Source organism: Xiphias gladius, chromosome 24 (genome assembly GCF_016859285.1).
Source record: "Xiphias gladius isolate SHS-SW01 ecotype Sanya breed wild chromosome 24, ASM1685928v1, whole genome shotgun sequence".
Lineage (NCBI taxonomy): Eukaryota > Metazoa > Chordata > Actinopteri > Istiophoriformes > Xiphiidae > Xiphias > Xiphias gladius.
Window position 1 is genome coordinate 12,651,008 of NC_053423.1, and position 24,574 is coordinate 12,675,581.

Below are 24,574 nucleotides of genomic sequence, written 5' to 3' on the forward strand. Positions count from 1 at the left end.
AATTTTTCAAGTCTGAGTGTTCATGTAAACATTAAAACATTTGTCTACTGCAGCTGTTGTGCCGTTCAGATCTTCAAATGTCTGTTATAACCAGTAGCAAGAATAGCAATATTGTTAGTGATTTTTGCCGTGTTAGTCTTTACCCGTGCAGCACATTTAAATAAATTTACTTTTTAGACTAAATGCAGGCATTTGTGAATAATGTGGTCCAATGTAGGGGTTTAATTAATACATGAAATTATAAATTATTATTATTATTAGTAGCAGCATTAGCATTCATAATTTTTACAGTATCACTGTTACAGAGTGCAGTTGGACATAGATGTATATATCACTTAACTGGACCACGTTTACTGCCACATTAGAGTTGGAGTCATTGTAGCTTTTAACAGTTCACTCATGTCTCACTGTGAGAAATGATACTTGAGGACTTAATAGACTGATCATAAAACCCATATATCGTTTTCACTTCAGTGAATTTAATAAAGAACGGCAGGAGATTGACGCCGTTGCTCGGGGAACGTATCCCTAACGTCATCGCGTTCGTGCGTCCAACTCTTTCCGGTTCGAATAGCAGCCATCTTGTTTCCACTTGCTAGCTAAATAAAATAAATAATACGCTGAGCCGGACTTCACTTCGAACCCGTAAAACAATGTGAGTAAGAAATTAAAATTCGTATTGTGTGTGGAACGTTTACAAGAAAGGAGCCAGTGTCAGGTGGAAGTAGGGGCAATTAGTTCACTTTTTTTCATTTGCTGTTCTTGACCAATAGACGATTGTTTTGGAAGATGAACATAGGCGCCATTTCCCTCCCCGCTCTCTGAGGCGCTTATTGGTGGCCCGCTGAAGGGATCACAGGCGGTCAGGAAACTGCTGCTGTTCGTCCACCATGTTGGCTCTTGCCTGAGTGATTGTCAGGCGGACTGGCCATATCTATTGGGTCCCGAATGGCGTCAGTTGCAGAACGAACTTAGCCCTAAAAACCTTGATTGGTGGAATCTAGTCCGAGGTTTGATTGGTCTGAAGGACAGATCCAAACGTTGTCTTTATTGGTTAGACTGCTTCTTCCTAGCTTTGGAAAGCTTTGCAAACTTTCATTTGATGGCAGGACTGGTTGTCCAGTAGTGATTAAAATTACACACACTGCAGATGGTCACCTGTGCTGTACAACAGTCACCACTGTGCATCTGCAACAAGCTAACATTAACTTCACTAACGTTAGCACGAAGTCACGGTCAACAGTGACCACCATAACGCTAGCTATTAGTAAATATGTGTGTTTAAGGTTCTCTGTTTAAGCAGTCGATATGTTACAGCGCAGCAGTGTATTTAGTTTATTTAAGCGACTCATGTCTGACTGATAAGCAAATACGGACTTCCATCTGCTAACCTGTGACGTTACATTGGTTTCGTTGTCCCCTGCTAGCCACTTTGTTATAATGTAGCAACCTAATTAAAATGCGGCACCGTATTAAAGGCTGACGTGTTAAAGAGCGAAGTTGCCCTATTTCCAGTGTAAATGTACTATACTATCTAAGTGTAAATATTAAGTGTGTCTTTGTCTTCTTACTCAGGTCAGTGTCAGCAATGCTCCTGTTCGTGATCAAACTTAATGTACATGCCGTATAGCGCTTACATAATTAAATGGAACTGTACATTCACAACAGAAAGAACAAGACACAGCAATCACCCAACATGAAGCTGCACTTGGGTTTAGATAAATTTTTTTTTTTCATCAGTGATTAGAAATCAACGTGCATTTAGCCCTTCAGAAATTCTCTTTTGTCATATTCAAGATGTACTGAAAACAGTAACACCTCTGCTATATCCCCAGTGAACATAAGAGTTTCAAAAGTGCTGTAGCATTTCCTATTCATTGTTAGCAGTCTTGCAGCTGTTCATACAGCCTAATTTACTTTATTAATTTAGAAGCTCATTGTTCTATGTGCATGTCTAATTTAGCTATTACATTATATTTAAAATGGCAGGATAAGATTAATTAATTCCTTAGGGAACTTAATCTGAGTTTAGTCATGCAGGTGTGTGTGTGTGTGTGTGTGTGTGTGTGTGTGTGTATTTTTGCATGTCTGTGGGTGAATGCATGGCTTGGCCTGGCTACCCGGAGGGTGCTGTGTATTTATGAAACCTATAGTCTGGCCTGTTGAATGTTTATCTCTAAACAGCATCAGTGAGAGCAAACATGTCCCTGCTACGGGCAGCACAGGTCATGGGAAGGTCTCATTTGTATGGTGACCTTGCCAGGTGTCATTACTGAAGCATTTTGGGTAGCTAGACTGCACCTACAGAGAGAACTGCTCTGGCATGGTGCCATACTGGAGAGATTAATCTTTGTGCAGCTCCACTCTAATCATTAACTGGATGGCTGTAGTACCTGCTCTAGTCCCCATGCTCCTCACTAAAATAGAAAAGGGAACATTTAGCTTTGTTTCTCTTGAGTCTCTGGCTTGTTCTCGCCCTCTCTCCACTTGTTCTACCCCTCCCATCCTGTAACAGCTCTCCTCTCTGTCCTTCTCCATCCTTCCGGTTCCCCTCCCCCTCTAGGTTTTTCATTGATAGGGCAGGTTTGCTCTCTTTCTCTCTCTCTTAAGCTTGTTGTGTTCCTTACTACAGTAAGGATTTGCAGTAATATGCAGCCTTAAGCCTCAGGTCATACCACCATCCTTTGCACAAGTTACAAGTTAAAAGCTAGTCTAACCAAAATGTCATTACCATCACACCTTCAGTTTATGTCCCTTATTGACACTTGATCGTCTAAGCTTTCCGTGTCTTAATGTGGACTTACTGATGTAGTCAGCTGTGCATTAAACACCATGAGTGTTGCACATGAGCAGCAGTGTCCTGCCCTGGTGTTCCAAAGTAAAGGTTACTGTGTAGAAAGCATGCACATCAAACCAGTGGTGAGTTAACAAGAAGGACATTGTGTGACATTGCTGACATGGTTTTTTTTATGTTTTAATTGTGGAAGTTGCTGTGAGCGTAGTTTTTGGAGTCAAGACAACAATGTCTTTGTTTACAGACTTTCACCCATATCTCTTAAGTCTTGTTTATCCACAAATAGGATGAAAATCAAATGCTCTCTTTTTTTCCCCTGTTCCATGATTGCCCACCAGTCAGCTGATTATTGTTTTTAATTTTGTGTAAATTTCTGCAGTGACCTATTTTCCAGTAAGTAGTTTTTGTGTAAAATTGATTGACAGGGTAATTAGTGTTTCATTGCATTCATATTATGGTTGCGATAAGCCGCATAACTAAATGTTCCTATGAGTCATAAGAATTTGTTGAATAAAGTTTAATTCAACTAATTCATATTCTAATCGAATAATGAGTGACCATGCATACACAATTTTGTTCCACTGTTTGCATAATATTTAGAGTACAATGAATCTCATTACAACAAGTAGACTGGTTAGAGGCTAGATATTTGTGGTGTGTACCTTTGGTGGTGAGCAAGAATGAATGAGAAAGCAAGGACAAAATGTGTATGTGTGTGGGGATGTGCATGTATGCCTGTGCACACGTATGAGACAGCGAGACTGCCTAGTATGCTTTTATACTTTAAATCATGTGGATGCAACATGCGGCATCCTTTCTGACACTTCTTTCAACCAGTGAGGGCCAGCATGGCTGCCTGCATCACTGTGCTGTCAGCCTGTAGCGGCAGAGAGGAGGCGGGGTGGAGGGAGACATTTAGTTTGACATTGTAAATAAGCAGAGAGCAGTTGTCAGAGAGCAGCCCGTGGAACCTTTCTCATCCGTCCAACAGCAGGAGAGGCAGGGACCGCCTGAGGACAAAAAATGCCGAGGCAAGCCACTACGAGCACACCCTCACACACTCCCTGAAGAGCTTTCCACAACTTTATTTGCTCTTTTTCACCTATTCTTCTCTCCACTCTCTCTTCCTCTTTTCTTTTCCCTGACCCCTATCCTGCAGCTCAAGGTAACTTAGAGCAGGAAGTTGGCTGTTGGTAAAAGGGGGTTGGGCGGAGGAAAGGGGAGGAGCGGGCAATGTGTCAGAGCTGATTGGTGTGTGCAGTGTCCAATGGCGTAGGAGGACCCTGTCTTCTCATTGGTTACAAGTGTTGGATTGAGGTGGGAGCCGGGTGTGAGGCGGGGTTTGAGTATCATGTAGCATGCTAGATTGATTACTCTTGAATGTTAAAGGGGAAGGAGGCTAGAGATTTTTGTCTGTGAGTCGGGAGTGCCGCTGTACTGTTTGCCTGCTGTTGCGCTGGCTTTCTATTCCCTCTCGCCCTCTTCTCTGCGCCGGGCCAGGGGTCAACTCAAAGACAAACGCACAGGTCACTGGTTAGAGAGAGGGAGAGCGGTTAGAGAGTAAAAAAGAGAGAGAAATACAGAAGGTCAGCGAGTTGAGGAGACTTGGTCAAGAGAGAAACAGGAGAGACTGGGCTGTATGTTTAGGCAGGAGGAGGACGCTGGGGGGCTGCTGAAGGAGACAGGGTAATGTGTAAAGGGAGAGTGGGAGAGAGAAGGGGGGAGGGGTAGAAGAAGGGGGGCTTGTTCTTCTCTGTGTGTCCGGGCTGAGAGCCTTTTTAAAGCCATCCAGTGGAGCCAGAGTGCCTTTTGTCTGTTGATACGATCAGGGGACTGGAGGAAGCGAGGGAGCTTGAAAGAGTTTTTCTGTCAACCTCTGTGCCTCTTCTTCCTGCTGCCGCTGCTCTAAAGGAGACTTGAACAGGGCTATCTGTTTCCCTCTGTTCTGCTCTACTCCAATAGGGCAGACCGTTCACCATGAAGGGCACAGGGGTAAGTCTGACTGCTGAAAACACACACATAGAGAAAAGACTTGACAACTTGGTTAGGCTTAGAGTTTCTGAATAAATTGTTCTCCTCTGTTCACTTTCTGATTTCTTCTCTCTCCATCATGCTCTGCGGTGATGAGACACTGCCTGTCCTTTACAGTCGTCCTTAGTCCCCCTCCCTTTCCTGTCCTGTAGTACTCTCCTTGAAAGATTGGAGTTGTGCATTTCGCGTGTGTGTGTGTGTGTGTTTCTCATCCATATCCTTCAGTTGTCACTTCAGTACAGCATAGATGCTTTTTACGGAATTGACTGGTTAAAAAAAAACAAAAAATGTTGTTCTTAATGTTGCATTTTTGTTGTATATTTTCATCCTCAAAGTAACGATATAGAGTGAGGTCTGTCTGTCTTTGGTTGTCACTTGTTCTGTTTTGACTGTGGACTATCACGCACACAGACACACACTTACCCAGTGTCCTGTTATTGGCCGCATGGACGTGCACAACTGCCAGACTCTGACTCTGAGCTCAGATGTGTTTCACTGTCTTTGTGGTATTGATGTACCAGAGGCCTATGGCCACAGAACCTCAAGGTGCTGGTTCAGACACCTCTTGTGACATCCTTGTTTACATGTTAGCTCCAGATAATGACGCAGAGGTGAGCAGCAAAGGTGGCATCTATGTTGAAAGGAGATTTTTTGAGTATAGAGGACTCTGAGAGGATATCTCTCGGTGTTTTTGTCACTGTTGGTGTCAGGGTTCTCCAGGGGTGGATGTGCAGCTGGTTGCAGTGACCTCAGGACCCTTCAGGCCCCCTCTCCAACAATGCCAGACGCCCAGATGGGACAGACTGTCAGCCTGTCAGCTTCAGGGGCAGAGGAGGCTAATGGTTTGATCTGATCACTTCTGATGGAATCTTTGGAGGGCGCCTCTTCTCTTACTTGCCTCTGACTCCCTTTCTCTCCCCTCCCCTGCTCCTTAATTGAAAGTTTCCATTGGTGCCTTTGACAAAACAAAGTCCCGTTGGGGAAAGAGGGAGAGAGAGAGAGAGAGAGAGAGAGAGAGAGAGAGAGTGCGAGAGACTGAGAGGGGGATACTAAAAATAACTCTTAAGTTGAAGCCCTTGCTGCCAAATCCCAGGGCTGGCTGCTGTCTGCATGAGATTTGAATATCATTTGTGCCCTATGTTGTACCAAAGGCACACCAGGGGAGGAAAAAGTAAATGTAACACGCAAACCACTTAGATATAGCTAGGCCTTTCATCTTATCACTAAGGTGACCACTACCGCCGTGTGTTCACTCTTTTGCCCTTGCCCCCCCCCCCCCCGTTTTCCCATGTGCTGTCACCAAAGACAGTGCGTGTGGGCAGCCAGGGGGAGTCAGCTGTGTTCCAGCATGTAATATGCAGGTAGCTTTAGCCCTGCCCACTTTGACGCCAGGGACTGGGCCTAGCATTGGATGAAGGTCACAGGAATGTGAGATTGGCTCCCTGCAGTCTCTCTGTCAGCAGTAAGAAGGAAACATGTTGCGGGAGATGAGAAGCGAAACTCAAAGGGGGATACAGAACACAGCTAATATGTAAAGTATGTGATGTTTTTATTAAGCCTCTTAGAAAGTACATAGCCCGGACAACTGGGGTCACTTAAGTGCTGCAGTGAAAGTTGAAAAACCTGTCCTTTTCTATCCTCCCCCGTCCCTCCCCTTCTCTCTTTCATCTCTCTCTCTCTCTCCCTCCTCCCTCTCTGGTTTCTCTCTCTCCTCTGTTGAATGACCTTGGGAGATCAGTGACTAGCACTTCCTGGAGTTGGCTTGAAGCAGAACCAAGGGCAAAGTTTGCAGGACTGTTTGGTTGGCTGAATCGGTCCAGCCATGCCAAAGGATGTCACACTGCAGGTCACAGAGAGCACGTCCGTCATTACAACTCTGTCTGTTCTTTTTTAGGCACAAAACATTTGCAAAAACATCTGTGAAAATGTTGTGCATTTCCCAGTAGTTAATCTGTAATTTCTGGCTGGGAACTTCTTGTTTTTTTTTTCTGTTATGCCTGAGTTGATCATTTACCCTGCATGCTGTAACTATGCCAATCTGTGTGGCATTTGTGATTGGGTTCATCAAGGTGAACACTTTCATAGTTTAGGAGTTGTAAATACACCCCCTTTGATTTATGGCTGTCATTTAAACTGAATGTTTGTCAGTATGACATTTGTTACTTAGGCTGTGTTTATTCCATCTGTTTGGGTACAATAGATCAGAATAAAACTGTCATAGTTTCAATGATAAATCCTGGTTTATGGTAATGTATGTTGTGTAAACAGAGCTGCATTCATTTTTCTGCTTAGAAGTAAGTTAAAGCCTAGCAGACGTCAACCTTTAGTGACCTTCCTGCAGAACTGTACATTCTGCATCATTGACAGTTTCACAAAGCAGCATGTGGAAAACTAGCCTCTTGCTATACACATGTCAGTGTAGCAACACTCATCCCATAGTTGGTACTATATCATTCAAAAAGTCTTTCAGTTGTTTTCATCTTTTACCATGAAACTGAGTGGTAACCAGTCCATGTGGGTACGTATTTGCACTTTTAACAGCTTAATGTTTTAACTGTTAGTAACCATGAAGAGTAACAATGTCGAAGGTTACTTTAAGGTCATGTTGTGGGGGGAAAGAAATCATCTGTTTTCCTTTTTAATCCCTCCCCTCTGCCGTGCCCTCCCTCTATCATTTGTCAGCACAATATATGTAATTTTTCCCTTATCCATCTATATATGAACATTCACTTGTGTTTAAAAGGGTGCTGTAAAAATTAGGACTGATCTATATTCCAAAAAAACATGTAATATACAGTTATTTACAGCACTGTAAAAATAAATAAATATATATAAAAAAATAAAACCTGAAGTAGTGATCTAGATTTTGACTGTCCTAACGTTTATATATTAATTTTTGATGATCAAGCATGTCAGTGTAGCCCTTTCTCAGGGCTTTTTACACTCGTAGATTAATAAAATTTATCAAATTAACCAGACACATTAACTACATGGCTAAACTGATTTGTTTACAATGAATACGTTTCTTTGTGATTGAGGTGTAAAAATTCTAACTTCACGGAAATTATGCTTGCCACACATTGACACACTAATTTGGTACAGTATATTCCACTTTTTTTCTGTGTCAGTCAGGTCTTCTCAGTGCACATCTACCTCGATTTGAAGTGTCAGGCCGGCTTCAGGGAAAGTTCTGAAATGAGCCAAATTCTTCTTTAGCACAGCAACAATGTGATACTGAAAAACCTCAGGGAAAAGTTCACTCTTTTTCCTTAAATAGGCTTTCACGTTGTCCCAAACTGCCCTGCTTCATTACCTATCAACTGCACTCAGCAAAATTAAGATCACTTTACACCAGTTGTCAGGTGATTAAGGGACAAATTAACTGCAAAACATTTCACCTTAACCAAGACCGGTTAATTAATTCACTCAACTGTACTCTCTTTTACAATACCTATGTGCAGAGATGCAGGCTGAAAACTTTGCTCTGCCTCTTTGCCCTTTCTCTGCTCTTTTACAAATCTTAAAGAGCAAATGAATAGGCATATAGCTAAGTGATACTACCTTGTTTTTTTTTTCCGGTCTTCTGCCTGCACAGATCCAAGGTCTTATCAGGTTTATTTGAACAGGAATTGAAGGCTCATGTAAAGTGGTGTGATGTCAGAGTTGGAGCGAGTCGCTGATGCTGCTGTGAGTGGCCACTTGATGTGACGTGCCAGTAAGCGAGAGGGGGAGGGAGGGTTGGGAACGAGAGAGGAGAGATGCAGGACCGGGCTGGATGAACAGCAGTAGCGCTGATTCAGCTGCTGCAAGCAGAGCAACATTGACTTTCCCAGAGAAGTTGGAGGAGGGGGATCAGGTAAAAGTAAGTAAGACAGAGAAAGAGAAAAATACACACAAATAAGTGACAGATAGAGAGATGGGAAGTATTGGAGAAGAGACAAGAAGAGAGATGTAGAGCTGCTGAAGGAGAAAGAAGAAGTTGCTATGTTTGACAATGTCAACAAAGAGCAGAAAGCAAATCTGTCCTCAAAGACAGACACACACACACACACACACACACACACACACACACACACACACACAGAGTGGAGTTGGTGGGGAAACCCAACACCAGCATCTCTCTGTCTCATTGACCTGATGAAGGAAAACAGAACTGCAGGGGAGAGGAGGAGAGATGCAAGTGAAGAACAACACAGTGTCCCCTAATATAGCATACAGTAGCAGTTTAGCACAACAAAGCATAGATGAGCTTGTCAGGTTCATCAAACAGAATGATGCACTGTAATATCGAAAACTCACATTACATTCACAAAGTTTGTAGACATTTCATCAAGAACGACTTATAGCGCTGACAACAGATCAGCTAACAAGCTTTAAAGAAATCTTTAGTAAACATTTCCACTCAAGAAGTATTTCAAAACTTACCATAGATGAGAAAAAAGAGACATGAAATACAGACACAGATCGTACTTATCACTGCAGATAAAATAAGCCATCTTGACACCGGCTTCCTCTAGTTATCGGTATCAACCTTTAGACCATTTACAGCTTTTAGAATGTTGGTGTTAATTAGCTTTCGGGGAGTTTCAAAATTGATTTTCCTTGTGCAGTGGATAACCCCGCTCAGAGTGTTTATTTGACTAGACTAGACCCAGACCATAGAAGGTGTTGCATAAAGTCAGCAGAAGACATTATGTTCTGCGCTTGTGTGTCAGATATGAGAATTCTCCCACGCAAATGTTCCATTGATGCAAAGCCTTGGGAAATATGGTAATATAGGTATACTGTAGGTAGAACACACTAGCTTGCTGGAGGAGCAACACTGAAGGGCATGTTGAGACTTAGCCCTTGTTTCTCTCACATATGTTCTTTCTTTTTTTCCTCTCCCACGCTTCAGCCTCCCTCTCATCACACTTGCTTTCTCATTTCTTCTCACATATTGACACCCCCCCCCCCCCCCCCCATGGCATGGCTATGTATTTAGACTGAAGGTCACAGGGTCAGAGAGAGGGGGTTGGGGTGTATGTGATTTAATAACAGCTCGGTCTCTCCTAGTGTTTTGAAAGAAAAGGCAGGAGTTTAAGAGCAGTGGGGTATGTGTGAGTGAGCAGAAGAAGGAGCTGGGGTGGGTTTGTTTTACTTATCTTTTTATCAATTGAATCATTTGCTATTTTAACTCTAGCCTCCTCTGTTTCCTCTGGGCCACAGCGTCGTTACCATGGTAATTAGCCTAAAGGTTGTCTGTAATGCTGTTAAGTGAAATGCCTAATTATTGTTTCTTATCAGGCTACCAGTTGGAGACAACCAAAATTATTACAAGATGAAGTGCTGATATGGGTGGTAAAATGCCATTTAGGTAAAAAAACAAGTGCCTCATTGCTCTTATTTTGTTTAGCCTATTTGCATGGTCATGGTGCTGCAAAGTGCACAGAGACCGCAAAAGAACTGTCAGAGGTCAGTTCACCCATCGGTCAGAGCACTACAATTCCCATCAGTCATTCCTGCCCCATGGAATGCTGGGATTGTTCTAGTGACTGCAGGATTTCAATCAACCTTGAAATGCAACTGGACACTGGAGCGTCAGACAGAGAAGGGGAGACATTGTCAAGGTCAATCACTAGCCTGGCATGTCATAGCTACAAGCGGCCTGATTGATTTATATAAAGCAAGCCCCCCCCTGCCATTCTGTCTCATTGATTTAGGTTACTCTCTGAATGACAGAACAGGATGCAGCAGTGGTTCTTCTATATTGTTCAGTAACTTACACAAATGCCAGAGAAGCAATCTTTCCTGTTAAAAATCAATCAGGTGAAGGTTTTACATTCTGAATTAGTGATTTATCGGTGTAAAATATTTACAGCTGAACTAAACTGGTATGAATAAATGGGCTGATGTGGACCCAACGTCAAAACAATCCCACACAACACCACTGTAACATAATCTAGAGAGGGGGGACCCAGGATGGAGTATTTGAAAGGCTGTCTTTTTGTATTGTATTGGTCTGTCAGCTGGACCTGAGCTGCAGCCATTCATGCTTGTTGGCCCAGAGTAAGAAAAGAAAGAGAAGATAAAGAGGAGACCCCCCTTCCTTTTTCCTAACACTCTTTTTCTTTGTACTGTCATGTCTCTCTCTTTCTCTCCGTGTCTCCCTCTTTTTGGCTTGTTTGACCCACATAGCTAGTTTGCACAGCAGTCTGACTGTGGCCCTGTCTGTCTCTTACCTCCCCCTGTTAAAGCCTTTGGCACTTTGTCTTAGCGCTGGATTAATGCTGAACTGGACAAGGCACTACCCCTCCCTCAGCAACACACACAAACACACCCTGTCTCTCTTGAGTAGCTCCACACATCTCGTCTCTCTTGTTCTGTCCCCCCATGTTTCTTTTTCTTCTACCTTCTGCCGAATCTTTTCACTGAGGTAGGGAGAAAAAGGGAGAGAGTGAAAGAGTGCGATCCAGACACTCCAAGCTCTGCGTGCTCAGACAGGCAGGCCAATATTCCCCCAGCAGATTCCTGGCATGCCATAGTAACCTGCTGGATCCTCTTTCAAACCGTCAGACCCCTTGTAGAAACACTGGCTTTTATGTCCACTTGCATGTATGTCTAACAGTTGGCTTATTTCACTTTTTGTCTTTTGATTAGTTTGCCAGCACGTGTGTCTGTGTGTGTTCACAATGTGCATCCTTCAAAAACTAGGACCCAGTTGTTGTCAGGAGATTGTTTCTCTATGACACAAACACACGTGTGTCCTCAGTACATGGGGTCAGCACAGCAGCAACTGACTTGAACATGACATGCTTGTGTTTGTGGAGGAGCTGCAGCTATGTGCCGAAGTGGACAGAGCCATTCATAATCGGGGGTGTGCAGCCAGTGTGGTGGTGGGTTTGTGGGTATGTCAACATCCTACAAGGACAAGAATAGACGCCCGTTCAGGCTTTATTTTAGATTTCACTGTATTATAATTATAGGTTGTGATAGAATATGTGGTTCTGACACATGGGAGGAACTCTGGGCAGTGCAGGCCTGGCTTGGACTGACACTGTATTCTGTGTCCTGGTGTCCGTTCTTAGTGAACGACCTGTCTTGAGTGTGTCTGAATCTTCACATCACATTTCTTTTCTAATAATTTACATTTGCTTCTTTCTTTCTCCTCCCGGTCATCCTTCCATGTAGCAGAGTAGAGGATGTCGGCAGATGCGTTTGGAGCCGGGGGCAGCGATGCCCAGCAAACCCTGCAGTCCTTCTGGCCTCGTGTCATGGAGGAGATCAGGAACCTGACTGTGGTATGTTACGCCCACTGAAACGGAGGAGACATACACATAAAAGCAAATTTAACACTGCAGTTCAATGGTTTTATATGGTTTCAAACATACACAAATGTAGATACTAAAACATAATTTTCCTGTGCTCTATTCTGTGTCTCTAACTCAACAACCATCTGTTACTTTCAGAAGGATTTCCGTGTGCAGGAGTTGCCTCTGGCTCGAATCAAGAAAATTATGAAGCTGGATGAGGATGTCAAAGTAAGAGGAGAGTCTAAATAACAAACAGTAATCAGAGAATATTTGTTATTTTGGGGTTGTATGTAGCAATAGGAACTACACTACCACACTATCCCCTCATGAAACTGAGAAGTTAAATCCACTACAAACGGGACCAAAAAATATATAAATAATATGACTTATGCAAGTTCTTTGAAAAACAACAGAGAGAGAGAGATAAGAAAGAAAGAAGAGAGGGGAATAGGCAATAAGAATAGGCAGAAAAGCTTGGTTTGGCCTTGGAAACAGTGATTTAACCTTATCTGTTTTTCCTTAAATTTTTCCTATACATATAGTCTGCATTTTGATTATTATAATGCCTTAAAGCCTTAAGGATAAACGAATAAATGTGTCTCTCTTCTTTGGACCACTCACACTGGCCGAATATGCTGCTGGACTGAACTGCAAAATTTTATTTTTAATTTAAAATATTATCATAATTTAGCATACAGCAGTAACTGCTGATAAGAGGGCCGTTATTTATATCAAATGGGTTTACATCAAAACATAATGTGCATACAGGAATAATCATCATTAATAAGCATCATTAAGTGAAATCACAAAACTGATTGTGTAGCAAATAGCCGCTAATATCACTTTTATGAAAACCTGGCATTGCATCCATTAGAAGCAGAAGTAGAAGATGGCTTTAGATTTTAGCTGCTTGTTGACTTTTTAAAAAAAAATCCACATTGCTGCAAGTTGTGGATTTTTAAAAAAAATTATAATTATTTTTCCCCCATTACACCAGATTATCAGTCAGCGCTGTTCATAGTCTCTAAAGAGAAAGCCTTGGAACTTGTGTGTGTGTGTGTGTGTGTGTGTGTGTGTGTGTGTGTGTGTGTGTGTGTGTGTGTGTGTGTGTGTGTGTGTTCATATGTGAAGCTTGAATGTGTCGTGACAAGAGCACTATCCCCTTAGTTAAGCAGCAGCTTAAAGTGGTAAAGAGATCAGGAGATCACTAACATATCTGAAGACAAGACCCTTCTGTCAGCTCTGACACAGTAGCTTTCACTGCATGTGCAAGCACATGTGAGTGGTGTGGTATTATTGCAGTCGATCTTCTTCATTTGAGCTTCACATTAATGTCCATATACTTACACATTTATTGCATGACTTATATTGCCACTCAATATAAAGAAGTGGAGCACCTGTTAATGCGATGCAGCCATTTCTTACTCAGGTGCTGAGTGATACATGTTATAGCTGATGTGTGATTGATAAATAATACTCTGTGGGTGTATTTAACCAAGTTTACCTCCATCTCCTCTCTACAGATGATTAGTGCAGAGGCCCCGGTCCTTTTTGCCAAGGCAGCTCAGATCTTCATCACAGAGCTCACCCTCAGAGCATGGATCCACACCGAGGACAACAAGAGACGCACGCTACAGGTCAGACACACATGTTTAAGTTGGGAATTCTGTTCTCCTCATCCCCCTTTTACATTTTAACACCCCCCTGGAATGACATACAGTATGTGTTACCTTGATGAGATGACATGTCAGTTTTTGACCTCTCTCTCCACTGTCTTCTTACACTCATTCTAGCTAATTTGTTGGGATTGTCACATACATCTTATGTAATAATTACATTACTGTATCTTCGTTTTGTTTCCCTACCTCTTTCTTCTTTCTGTATGTATCCTTATTCTGTCACCTTTTCCCTTTTAATTGTCTCTTACATTTGACTCTCGGTTTTTTGCTTTCTATTCACTAAGTGTCTGTGAGTGTATACAAGCAGAGGCCCCATACCAGCATCCCCTTGAGGACTATCCCTCTGTTTAGTTCTTTCTCCCTCCATTGACTTTGAAAGCAAAGCTAGGCGGGCGACAGTGACCCACTTTTCCCTCCAGTGCCATTTTGCCTGCTCTGCTGTCCCAAAGTTGAATAAGTTCGACTCTGGAATGATGCGAAGGGAAAAGTAAGCAAAGAGCTTGAGAGCACTGATGCGAGCAGTTGCAAAAATCAGGCTGGAGTTTGTCTCACCTGGATGTGAAGCGAGGAAACTGTGGACCAGAACATGAAAGCCCTTAAGTCCACTTTATCCATTCACATACCTCTGAGAGATTAGCAGTCCATGGATATGTGTGCGTATGCCAACGCAGGTAGAAAAAGAGACTGGAAAAAAAGAGGAGTCCTAAATTGAAGACCTACTTTGGAAGTGTGTTCACTTTCCTGTTGTCTTGTCTTATCTGTGTATCCTTTTTTTATAAGCATGAAACTCTCCGTTGTTAGAACTCCACACTGTATACTTTAAATAGAAACTTCATTTACGGTGCAGGTTTACATGTTAATTATATTTCATACCACAGATGGTGCATTAAGTACTTCTGATGCGTCACCTCATGAATGTGTGATTTTTCTTGAGTTTAAGTGAGGGAAAACAGTGCCCTCCATTTCCACATGTTCGCACATACAAACATACACAGAGCCTGAGTCTTGTTGTGAAGAGTGCACGCCAATTGGGGTCACCATAGCAACGCTCATCAATAGAACAAGTGTAGATGTGACCTGGTGTTACCAGATATTAATCAGGCTACTATAATTAGCCTCTAGTGCAGGGAGGGCCACAGTGGGGGGTCCTGTCAACCAATATCCTGTGGAAAATTCCACAGAGACAGCACACTGCTGTGGATATAGGAAGGCGTATAGCAGCAGTGCGTGTGCTCATAAGGGCAGGAAAACATCATTCTTGTTCATTTCTACCCAGCTCACAAACCCAGGTTTATGATTGTGGTGCTAGGTTGGTTGGTTTTATTAATCAATTTGGCTTTATTCATGGTTTAAAAAAAATTGTTGAACTTTCATGTAACTTATCCAGGGCTGCAACTTAACTAATTATTAGTTTCATTATTAATTAATCTGCAAATAATTTTCTTGATCCATTGTTTTGTCCATAAAATTTGAAAAAATTTCTGAAAAGTGCCTGTCCCAGTTTGTAAAGGTGACACATTTGAATTACTTGTTGTGTCTGACCAACAGACCGGAACCAAAATATATTAAAATTTCTATAATAAAGGACTAAGAAAAACCAACACATCCTCACAATTTAGAAGCTGGTACAAGCCAATGTTTGGAATTTTTCGCTTGAAAAGTGATTAAAATTTTTAATTGATTATCTAATTGAATAAGCTCTGAATGTATCCTGTCTTCCTTTGAGCTTGGTTGTCAAAGCAAATACCTGTTACAACACCACTGGGAACTTAATTTCTATTCCACAGTAGCTTCTCATGTGGCTATTTTGAGAGAGTTGATCTTAGGCCTTGAGGCATGTTTATATATAGGTTGCTGCATATATTGAGTTAGCATCATTAAACTCTGACCTAATCTCTTCACCTTCTGTGTCTGTTATTTTTACAGAGGAACGACATTGCCATGGCGATAACAAAGTTTGACCAGTTTGACTTCCTGATTGACATTGTGCCCCGGGACGACCTGAAGCCCCCTAAACGACAGGTAGGGAAGCACACACTTCCATGATGGTCTTATTAACTCACAGTGGCAGGCAAACAGCTGGCTTATCCAATGTATTTTTTAGTTTTGTGAATAACTAATTTGCTGACACATTAAAGTTGGCAGCAGGAGTGATCATGTGGGTCTTCATCTCAGGTATGTTTCCATTGTTGGCAAACTGGAGGGGCTGTAAACATCCTTGACTGGAAGCTGGGGTTTGGACAGCAAGGGCTTTCAGTCGGATGTTTGCAGCATCTTATTGCCTCTGACAGCCAACAGTAATGTCAGTGATGATGCTAGTTGTATTAGTTAGTAGCTAATAGTTACTAGTAGTATAATGTGTTTAAACATGTCCTTTGCTGGGAACCTATTTAATAAGGATAGCGAAAGAAAACTGCATATTACATTGAAGTTTTGCACAAGCAGGAGATTGATGTACTGTATAAAAAAGTTTGTATACCAGATGGAGAAGTGAAATATTTAAATTTGTTGTCAAGTAGACTGTCTCCAGGCATGTAAACATCCTACACTCTCAGCTGTGTTGTAATGGAGCTGGGAGAGGGGTGTTTACGCTTCTGGTGATGGAGAAACCTTCATCAAGATGAAGCCCTGCTCATTAGTCAGTTACGAAGCACAATGACAAGGTCAGTGTTTACTGATAATTAAATTTGTAAAAACTGTTAGAGCTGGGTTCAAGCCCCCATGCCAGCAAACATTTAAACTGGTGAACTGTGCTGTGTTACTAGAGTCCCAACAAACTGTGATGCTACATTTGTGTGGCTGACCCAGGGAGAGGACGGACAGAGAGAACATTTCCATACATAAATCAATGACTGTCACATTATTAGTTTTAGTATACCATCAACACATTAGAGTTACAAATGTTTGATACTTTTTTTTGCTTAAAATGTTCCTGGCTGATTAGAGTAAAAACATATCACCATGTTCAGCCTAGCATGCCTCCTGGCCTGCAGTGTATGGTATTGACCAGTATGGTGCCTGTAATGGAGCTTGTAAACATCCAGATTACATTACTCCTCCCCAGCCACATTCCATGAGTTATTAATCAGTACGGCTCTTCTCTACAGTTACACCTGCAAAAATAATTCATGGAGATATAAAGGACTGATTGGCCTCCTTCGGCGTGTGTGAGTTTCCATGTGTTTCTTTCTCATCTTCAGGAGGAGATGCGTCAGTCAGTAGCTCCAGCAGAGCCGGTGCAGTACTACTTCACCTTGGCCCAGCAGCCTGGAGCCGTACAGGTGCAGGGAACACAGCAAGGCCAGCAACCTGGTGCACAAACAGCCACGACCATCCAGCCTGGACAGATCATCATCGCACAGCCACAGCAAGGACAGGTACTACTAATACCTTGTTTGAAGAGCTCCTCACAGGGTTTGTCACAGAGCACTTCAAAATACAAAGGACACACACCAAGATTTAAACAAGCAGCGACAAGATGAAACCACAGCTGGATGTGACAATTTCAGACAATATTATGGCAGAGTGAAGAAGAAACACAACTTACCAGTAAATTAATCCTGCACTGAACTTCAAGGAAAAGAGTGTGTGTGTGAGTGTGTGAGTGAGTGAGTGAGTGACACCTGAAGGATATCTCTCCCCAGTAGTGTTAAGTAGCACATTCTAAACTCCACTCAGTCCTTAGAATCCTGATGCAAAAGGCTCGGGTCATCATGCCTGGCTTTATGGACATTAGTATTAGCTCTCATTTAGGAACTGACCACTCTCCCACCAGCAGGAAAAAATGAACCTCAGAACACACCCAACGCACATAACACTACACATGCACATCCTCCTTCTGAAACCCTGCAGTGGAAACATTTGATCTGAACACTTCTCTAACCAGAATATTCCATTACCTTCTGTTTTAATCATATGAATTATGTTTATAGACAAAAAAAAAAAACTTTCCGTAACCGATTGATCGAAATTTTTGCTATCATTCCCTGTTTATTTTTGTGTAGCCTGCAAAACTTAGTCATATCATAGAGCTGTACAGTGTGTGAATCATTGTTGAGTTTCTGAAATCATATAGTAAGCAATGTATGTTTTGCCATATAAGTAAATAAAAGGGAAAAATGTGTCAATAACTTAAAAATTAATTATTAAACACTAACCTTTTCAGGGCTCTTTTTTGCTGTTTCTCATCGTCAATAGTGCTTAGTGTTTCAGCTATAGAGAAATGAGCTGAAAGAATCACTGGATATCAGTAACTGTTTCTTACTGGAACGAAATTCCTAGCCACACACACACTACTAGCGAGAGTGCATTCCACCTCGGGAACACAGTGTTTCACTAAACAGTAAAATAACAAACATGCATAATAAGACACACCGTTAATTTGTCTTTCCTTCTAATTATCTCATTCCTACTACTTCTGTTCCTCAGCGCTTTCTCTCTCCAGCTTGGTCTCTGCATGTATTGCAGCTGTGTGGCTGGGCTTCTGTGGTGCTTCATGCTGCTTCAGCAGACTGCCTTTAGCTGAGCTGTCATAGTCGTTTAGACCTGATTCACCAGTGCTGCTACTGCTGCAGTCCCCACTGAGAGCAGGGAGGTTGCACTGTGACTCACCTTACGTAGACCTCATTGTAGCCAATTTACAAAGTAGCACTTTAAAACGTGGGCCTTGAGTAAATAAGTTAAAGGTTTAAATTTGACTGCCCAAAAAAAGATATTTGGTTTTTTGTGTCCTAGTGCACATTCACATCACTGCTATCCCTCTTCTTTCTTCTCTTTAAGTATTCTCTGATGTAAAAAGAGTTCAGGACCCCACCACCTCCATCATACACATGTCATGTTTGATACAATAGATTTGATCTGTGGAGTGAGGTGTTAGCTGGCAGTCCTATAGAATTAAGAAGTAAGAAGTATGAAAAATACAAAGAAAAGATGGAGAGAGTTAGAATGGTGAAAGGTGATGGGCAGAAATCTAATTTCATATCCTTTATTTATGTGGCATGAAAAAGTTCTGGCACCCTTGGTCAAAGTTTCAGTTACTGTGAATAGTTACATGAGCAGAAAATTAACTTATTTCCAAAAGACATAAAGATAAAGATGAAACATTCTTTTCAGCATTTTAAGCAAGATTAGCGTATTATTTTTGTTTTGTACAAGTTTAGAGTGAAAAAAATGAAAGGAGAGCCATAGAAAAGTTTGGTCAGCCCAAGAGTTTTTTGCTCTCAGATAACATTTACCAAGGTCTCCGACCTTAATTAGCTTGTTAGGGGTATGGCTTGTTCACAATCATTGTCAGGAAAGGCCATTGATGCAAATTTCAAAGCTTTATTAATACTCTGACTCCTAAAACCTTATCCCAAAAATCAGCAGCCATGGACTGCTCTAAGCAGCTGCCACTAAGCACTCTGAAAATTAAAATAATAGATGTCCACAAAGCAGGAGAAGGCCGTAAGAAGATAGCAAAGTGTTTTCAGGTAGTCATTTCACAAGTCTGTAATGTAATTAAGAAATGGCAGTTAACAGGAACGGTGGAGGTCAAGTTGAGGTCTGGAAGACCAAGAAAACTTGGACATAGGATTGCTAGAAAGGCAAATCAAAACCTCTGACTGCTAAAGACCTTCAGGAAGATTTAGCAGACTCTGTACTGGTGGTGCACTGTTCTACTGTGAAGCAACACCTGCACAAATATGACTTCATGGAAGAGTCATCAGAAGAAAACCATTTCTGCATCCGCACGACAAAACATCTAAACTAGCCTGGTGCATTTTGGAAACAAGTCCTGTGGACTGATGAAGTTAAAATAGAACTTTTTGGCCACAATGAGCAACGGCAGGTTTGGGGGAAAAAAGGGGGCGGAATTTCATGAAAAGAACACCCCTCCAAAAGTTAAGCACAGGGGTGGATCGATCATGCTCTGGGCTTGTGGTGCAGCCAGTAGCACGGGGAACAATTCGGGTAGAGGGAAGAATGGATTCAATTAAATACCAGCAAATTCTGGGAGCAAACATCACACCGTCTGTAAAAAAGCTGAAGATGAAAAGAGAATGGCTTCTACAACAGGATAATGATCCTAAACACACTTCAAAATCTACAATGGACTACCTCAGAAGGTGCAAGCTGAAGGTTTTACCATGGCCCTCACAGTCCCTGACTAAAACAACACCGAAAATCTGTGGATAGACCTCCAGAGAGCAGTGTATGCAAGATGGCCCAAGAATCTCAGGAAGAATGGGCGAAAAATCTCCCAAACAAGAATGGAAAGAATCTTAGCTGCTGCAAAAAGCATTTTCAAGCTGTGATACTTGCAAAAGGGGTGTTACCAAGTACTGACCATGCAGGGCGGCCAAACTTTGGTTTCGGGTCCTTTTCCTTTTTTGTACTTTTGAAACTGTAAAAGAGGGAAATAAAAAAGTAATCTTGCTTAAATTATTAAAGAAATGTGTCATCTTTAACTTCATGGCTTTTGGAAATCAGGTCATTTTTTACTCGCTTAACTATTCACAGTAACAGAAATTTTGACCGGGGTATTCAATCTTTTTCATGCCACTGTATATATCTGTGCGTCCATGTGCAGAGCTTTCAGTCTCACCAGTTGTCACCAGTTGTCACCGTTGTACCAATTCTGTCATTTTTCACTCAGGTCACCAACTCTCTCATACGTACTTATGAATCCTCCGATGGCATTACCTAAGCTGCTGTTAATGTCACTGTGATGTACATGCATTTTTAAAACCTGTCCAAACTCCACCCTGATTTTTTTTTTTTTTTTTTGTGCTATTTTTTTGACATTTCACCTCAATTTCTTCATCATTTCTCCTGTTTTACTTGCATATCTCACATCCATGCTCTTAAGTGTCATTTGCTGCTTATTTCACTGTTTGCTGTGTTAGCGTTTAAGCTTTCTATGCATACACTCCATACATGCTTACATCCATGTGTTAAGTTGTTGCTATCGCTGCTTTCTCACTGTGTGTCTTTCTCTCATTTTCTCATTCTATTCTGTCGGCCATCAGATGCTGCAAGGTGCCACCATGCAGCAGTTACAGCAAGTGCAGGTGCAATCACAGGGCACACCCATCACGGTAAACACACATGCACACGTGCTTTTATGTGTCACTAACCACACAGACAGAGGCCAACGCTTGCCTGTAGGTGACTGCTGCCTCTGAGCTCTGTCCTGCTCAGATGACTGAGGTCCGTATGGGTGGCCGCAGCATGAGATCAGGTGGCCTTTCCTGGATAGTGTGACAGACGAAGAGAGAGAGTGGTCTTGAAACTTGCATTGTCACCTTATGTCCCCATGTCTTTTGTTCCTCCCTGGTGATCTCCTAACAGACTTTTAATATTAAGGGATACATGAGCTTCATGCTTATGGATAAAATCATTCCGGGGAAGTTAGTGATTTCCTGGTTCTTTGCTTTGTGTCAATCTTAAACTAAATTCCTGTACCAGATGTTGTTCAACAACTAATGTGTTACTTCTGTCTCTCTCTCTCCTTCTGTTGGCTTCTCTTTCTGCTTTTATCTTTCTTTTTCTCTCCTCTTTTCTCTCCATCAGAGTGCACCGGTGGCCATGCAGGTGGGTGAGGGCCAACAGGTACAGATTGTCCAGGCTGCAGCAGCTCAGGGTCAGGCTCAGACCGCTCAAGCCCAGGGCCAGACCATGCAGGTCATGCAGCAGATCATCACCAACACAGGAGAGATTCAGCAAATCCCGGTAAGAAATGGCATAAATCTGGAACAGGAAAGTGATTGGAACTACGGGAAAATTGGTGATGGATCCTTGATGGAACAAGGAAGGTCAAGCAGTGCATCAAGGGTCAGGGAATTGAATTAGGGAAAGAATAGATAGGGATCAGGTTAAAACAGAAAATTAGCTAAAGTAATCTGTGCTTGCTGCATGTTTAACAAGAGGGGATTGACATCGTGCGACTGCACAGACATGGTCTTTGTATTGAATTATCCATCCTTCACTGTTTGATGGGAGCCTTCAAACATACATTCAAAATTAACATTCACAAGAGGAAAGTGAATCATTCTTGCTGCTGTTGTCTAGAGTAGGAAAATGGCTGTGACCTCTGCGTTGGAATGACCTTTGCTCTTAACCGAACATTGTCTCCCCCTTGTGTTATTTGACTGTAGGTGCAACTAAACACGGGCCAGCTACAATACATTCGTCTAGCCCAGTCTGTCTCCGGAGCACAAGTGGTCCAAGGACAGATTCAGACTCTCGCCAACACCCAGCAGGTAATCACAATAGTAGCAAAAAGAACATTCAGAAAACAAACGATCTTATATCCAAACATTTACATTGCTCAATTGTTTATTTTATTTAACTTGTTTTATTTTCAGATCACACAGACAGAGGTACAGCAAGGACAGCAGCAATTCAACCAGTTTACTGACGGACAGGTAACAGTTGGAACAAATATATCAAGTTTGTCAAAGCTTTAGCAATAACAGTGACATTATCAGCTACATATTGAATATTGTATCTTTGATTTGTTGCCAGTTGGCACCAGACTCACTGTCCTTAATTGTAGCTTGTCGGCCTTTTTAGCATTTCTCATTTTAACTAGTGCAGACACATAGCTGCTAACCAGCTGACATATGCTGCTTGGAGAAAGATTTAATTAATGTAACCCTTATTTAACTAGGAAAGCCTCACTGAGATTAAATGTCTTGCTTTCAAGAGTATCCTGGCCAAGATAGGCAGTAATAACAGTGAGTTACAGGTAAGTATGATCAGACAGATAACACTAAATATGCCACAAATCAGTATTAGAAAGAAATGTAGTTATACGATCAGGAATAAAATTTCTAATCACATCAGATAAAAGATGTTTTATCCTAGAAGCAGCCTAAATAGCACCTTTTAACAACCCAAGAGCTATCTAAAACCTTGTAACCATGTCATCCCATTAAAATGCAACTACACACGGCCCTTCAACCTCTCTGTCTGTCTCTCTGTTTCACAGCAGTTGTATCAGATTCAGCAGGTGACGATGCCAGCAGGACAGGAGCTGACCCAACCAATGTTCATTCAGTCCACCAACCAGACAGCTGATGCGCAGGTCACGCAGGTCAGCACCGACTGAGACCAACCAGGAACCTTTACATCACACACACAACATGCACACCAGCCCATGTGATGCCGACAGATGCCACCAACTTTGACAAAGGACACTCGATAACCTTGACCTTAAGCACTGCTCATTTAGATGAGGGACCTGAAATCTTGTAACACTCATTTTTTTTTTGGTAATAAATTTAGCACACTGGATCAAAAAACCAAAGGGACACTGATTGACTCTTTCACAATCACATGCTAAGTTGCATCCATGCTTCAATTTTTTTTTTCTACTTCTGTCACCCACATCTGTAGAGAAAATATGCATTTACTGCCACAGTCAACCGTCTCTCTACTGACCAGCTCTGTTCTTCTTCTCGTCTTTGTCCAAACATCAAAGATTTTTAAAACATAAAAAAGTATGTGCTTTATTCTTGACACCTCCCCTTCGGCTCTCCATTTGGAAAAGAATTGGGAAAGTGTCTGTCTCTGTCTACATGATCTGGTCCTGGCATACCTGTGATTGAAGGAAGCCATACAATTCTACACCCCCTGCTCTCCTTCTGGTGAAAACATGAATCAAACCTTCTTCATTGTTTGTCATGTAATTGATGGATGAAATGAAGCCATATACCTCAGATATCACTTCTTACAGCAACTCAATCTAAGGGATCTCGAGAAGAAGTTATAGGTTCACTGATAATTTCATGTAGTTTCTACGTTGTGTTATTTTTGTTATTGACGATGAAGCATGAATTTATGTTGTAAGGGCTTCAAACTGTATAGATTAACTATGTATGTGATGGTGTCTGTGTGCTTATCTTTCAAGCACCCACACCACAGTCATCTTTACTTTTCCATTTTGTTTCTTTACTCACTTACTTTCTTCACCCCTCTGTCTTTAGAGCCGGGAAACTCTTCCCTGCCTCTGTGCAGTTTCACACAACCTTCTCTACCCGGGTGGTTTTTGAGTCTTGTGCCCTGGTTTAAGTCTCATGTATAAACACATGACTCTGTCTGGAGGAAAAAAAAAAAACTCCCTTTTTATAGAACTTTTTTTTTTTTTTAAGTACAAGTGTTTTTGGTTTTGAAAATTATGTTTGGCCTCATATCTTCCCCATCATTTTTGTACAGTAATGATTATTATCAATGTTCTTTTTATTGTTGATTTTGCATGTAGTTTGAACTGCCAGCATGACATGCAATAGATAGGTACAATTTTATTTTTCATGTTCCTTTTTGTAAACAAACTTTGTTTGTGAGGAAAAATAAACACCATAACTTGTCTGAGAGTCCTGTTTTTATAGTATTTATCTGAGTTTGTGTCATCAAGTACTAATCTTTGCTTTTATTGTATAATTTTAGGAGAATTAAGCACCTCTCTAGTGGTCGGACAGTAGACAGGGAGACAGAAGAGAAATGCCACAGCACCCAAGAGATAAGACTTGCACCAACTCAGTCACCCCCCCTACTGTATTTCCAGGTAGACACATCTCACCACCTGAACCAAAAATATCATTGGTTTTAACGCATTTATAGTAACTTTTATCTAATAGGTATGAATTGGAAGCAATATCATTAGATAAAATGTATTTTAAATGTTCAAGAAAGACTCATTTTAATTATGGACACAATAAAATACTGGTGGTTTTAACCGTGTTGGTGTTATGGTGAGACCTTTGATGTTTTGCTAAATGGCCATAGGAGGGCAG

General features: G+C 41.7%; 1 protein-coding gene across 11 annotated transcripts; it reads left to right on the top strand.

Moving 5' to 3' along the window:
* Positions 1–520: 520 nt before the first annotated feature.
* On the top strand, positions 521–24,159 carry nfyc (nuclear transcription factor Y, gamma). Of its 11 annotated transcripts, none has more exons than XM_040121463.1 (11): positions 521–655; positions 11,996–12,105; positions 12,274–12,345; positions 13,641–13,754; positions 15,723–15,818; positions 16,997–17,173; positions 20,807–20,875; positions 21,351–21,509; positions 21,935–22,039; positions 22,145–22,204; positions 22,771–24,158. In XM_040121463.1, exons 2-11 carry the CDS (start codon positions 12,007–12,009, stop codon positions 22,888–22,890), a joined length of 1,071 nt encoding a protein of 356 aa, XP_039977397.1. In that variant the 5' UTR covers positions 521–655; positions 11,996–12,006; the 3' UTR covers positions 22,891–24,158. The 11 variants fall into 11 exon arrangements, with proteins under 11 accessions (XP_039977397.1, XP_039977398.1, XP_039977400.1 ...); XM_040121464.1 differs by having other exon boundaries at positions 12,277–12,345; XM_040121466.1 differs by lacking the exon at positions 20,807–20,875.
* Positions 24,160–24,574: the final 415 nt, after the last annotated feature.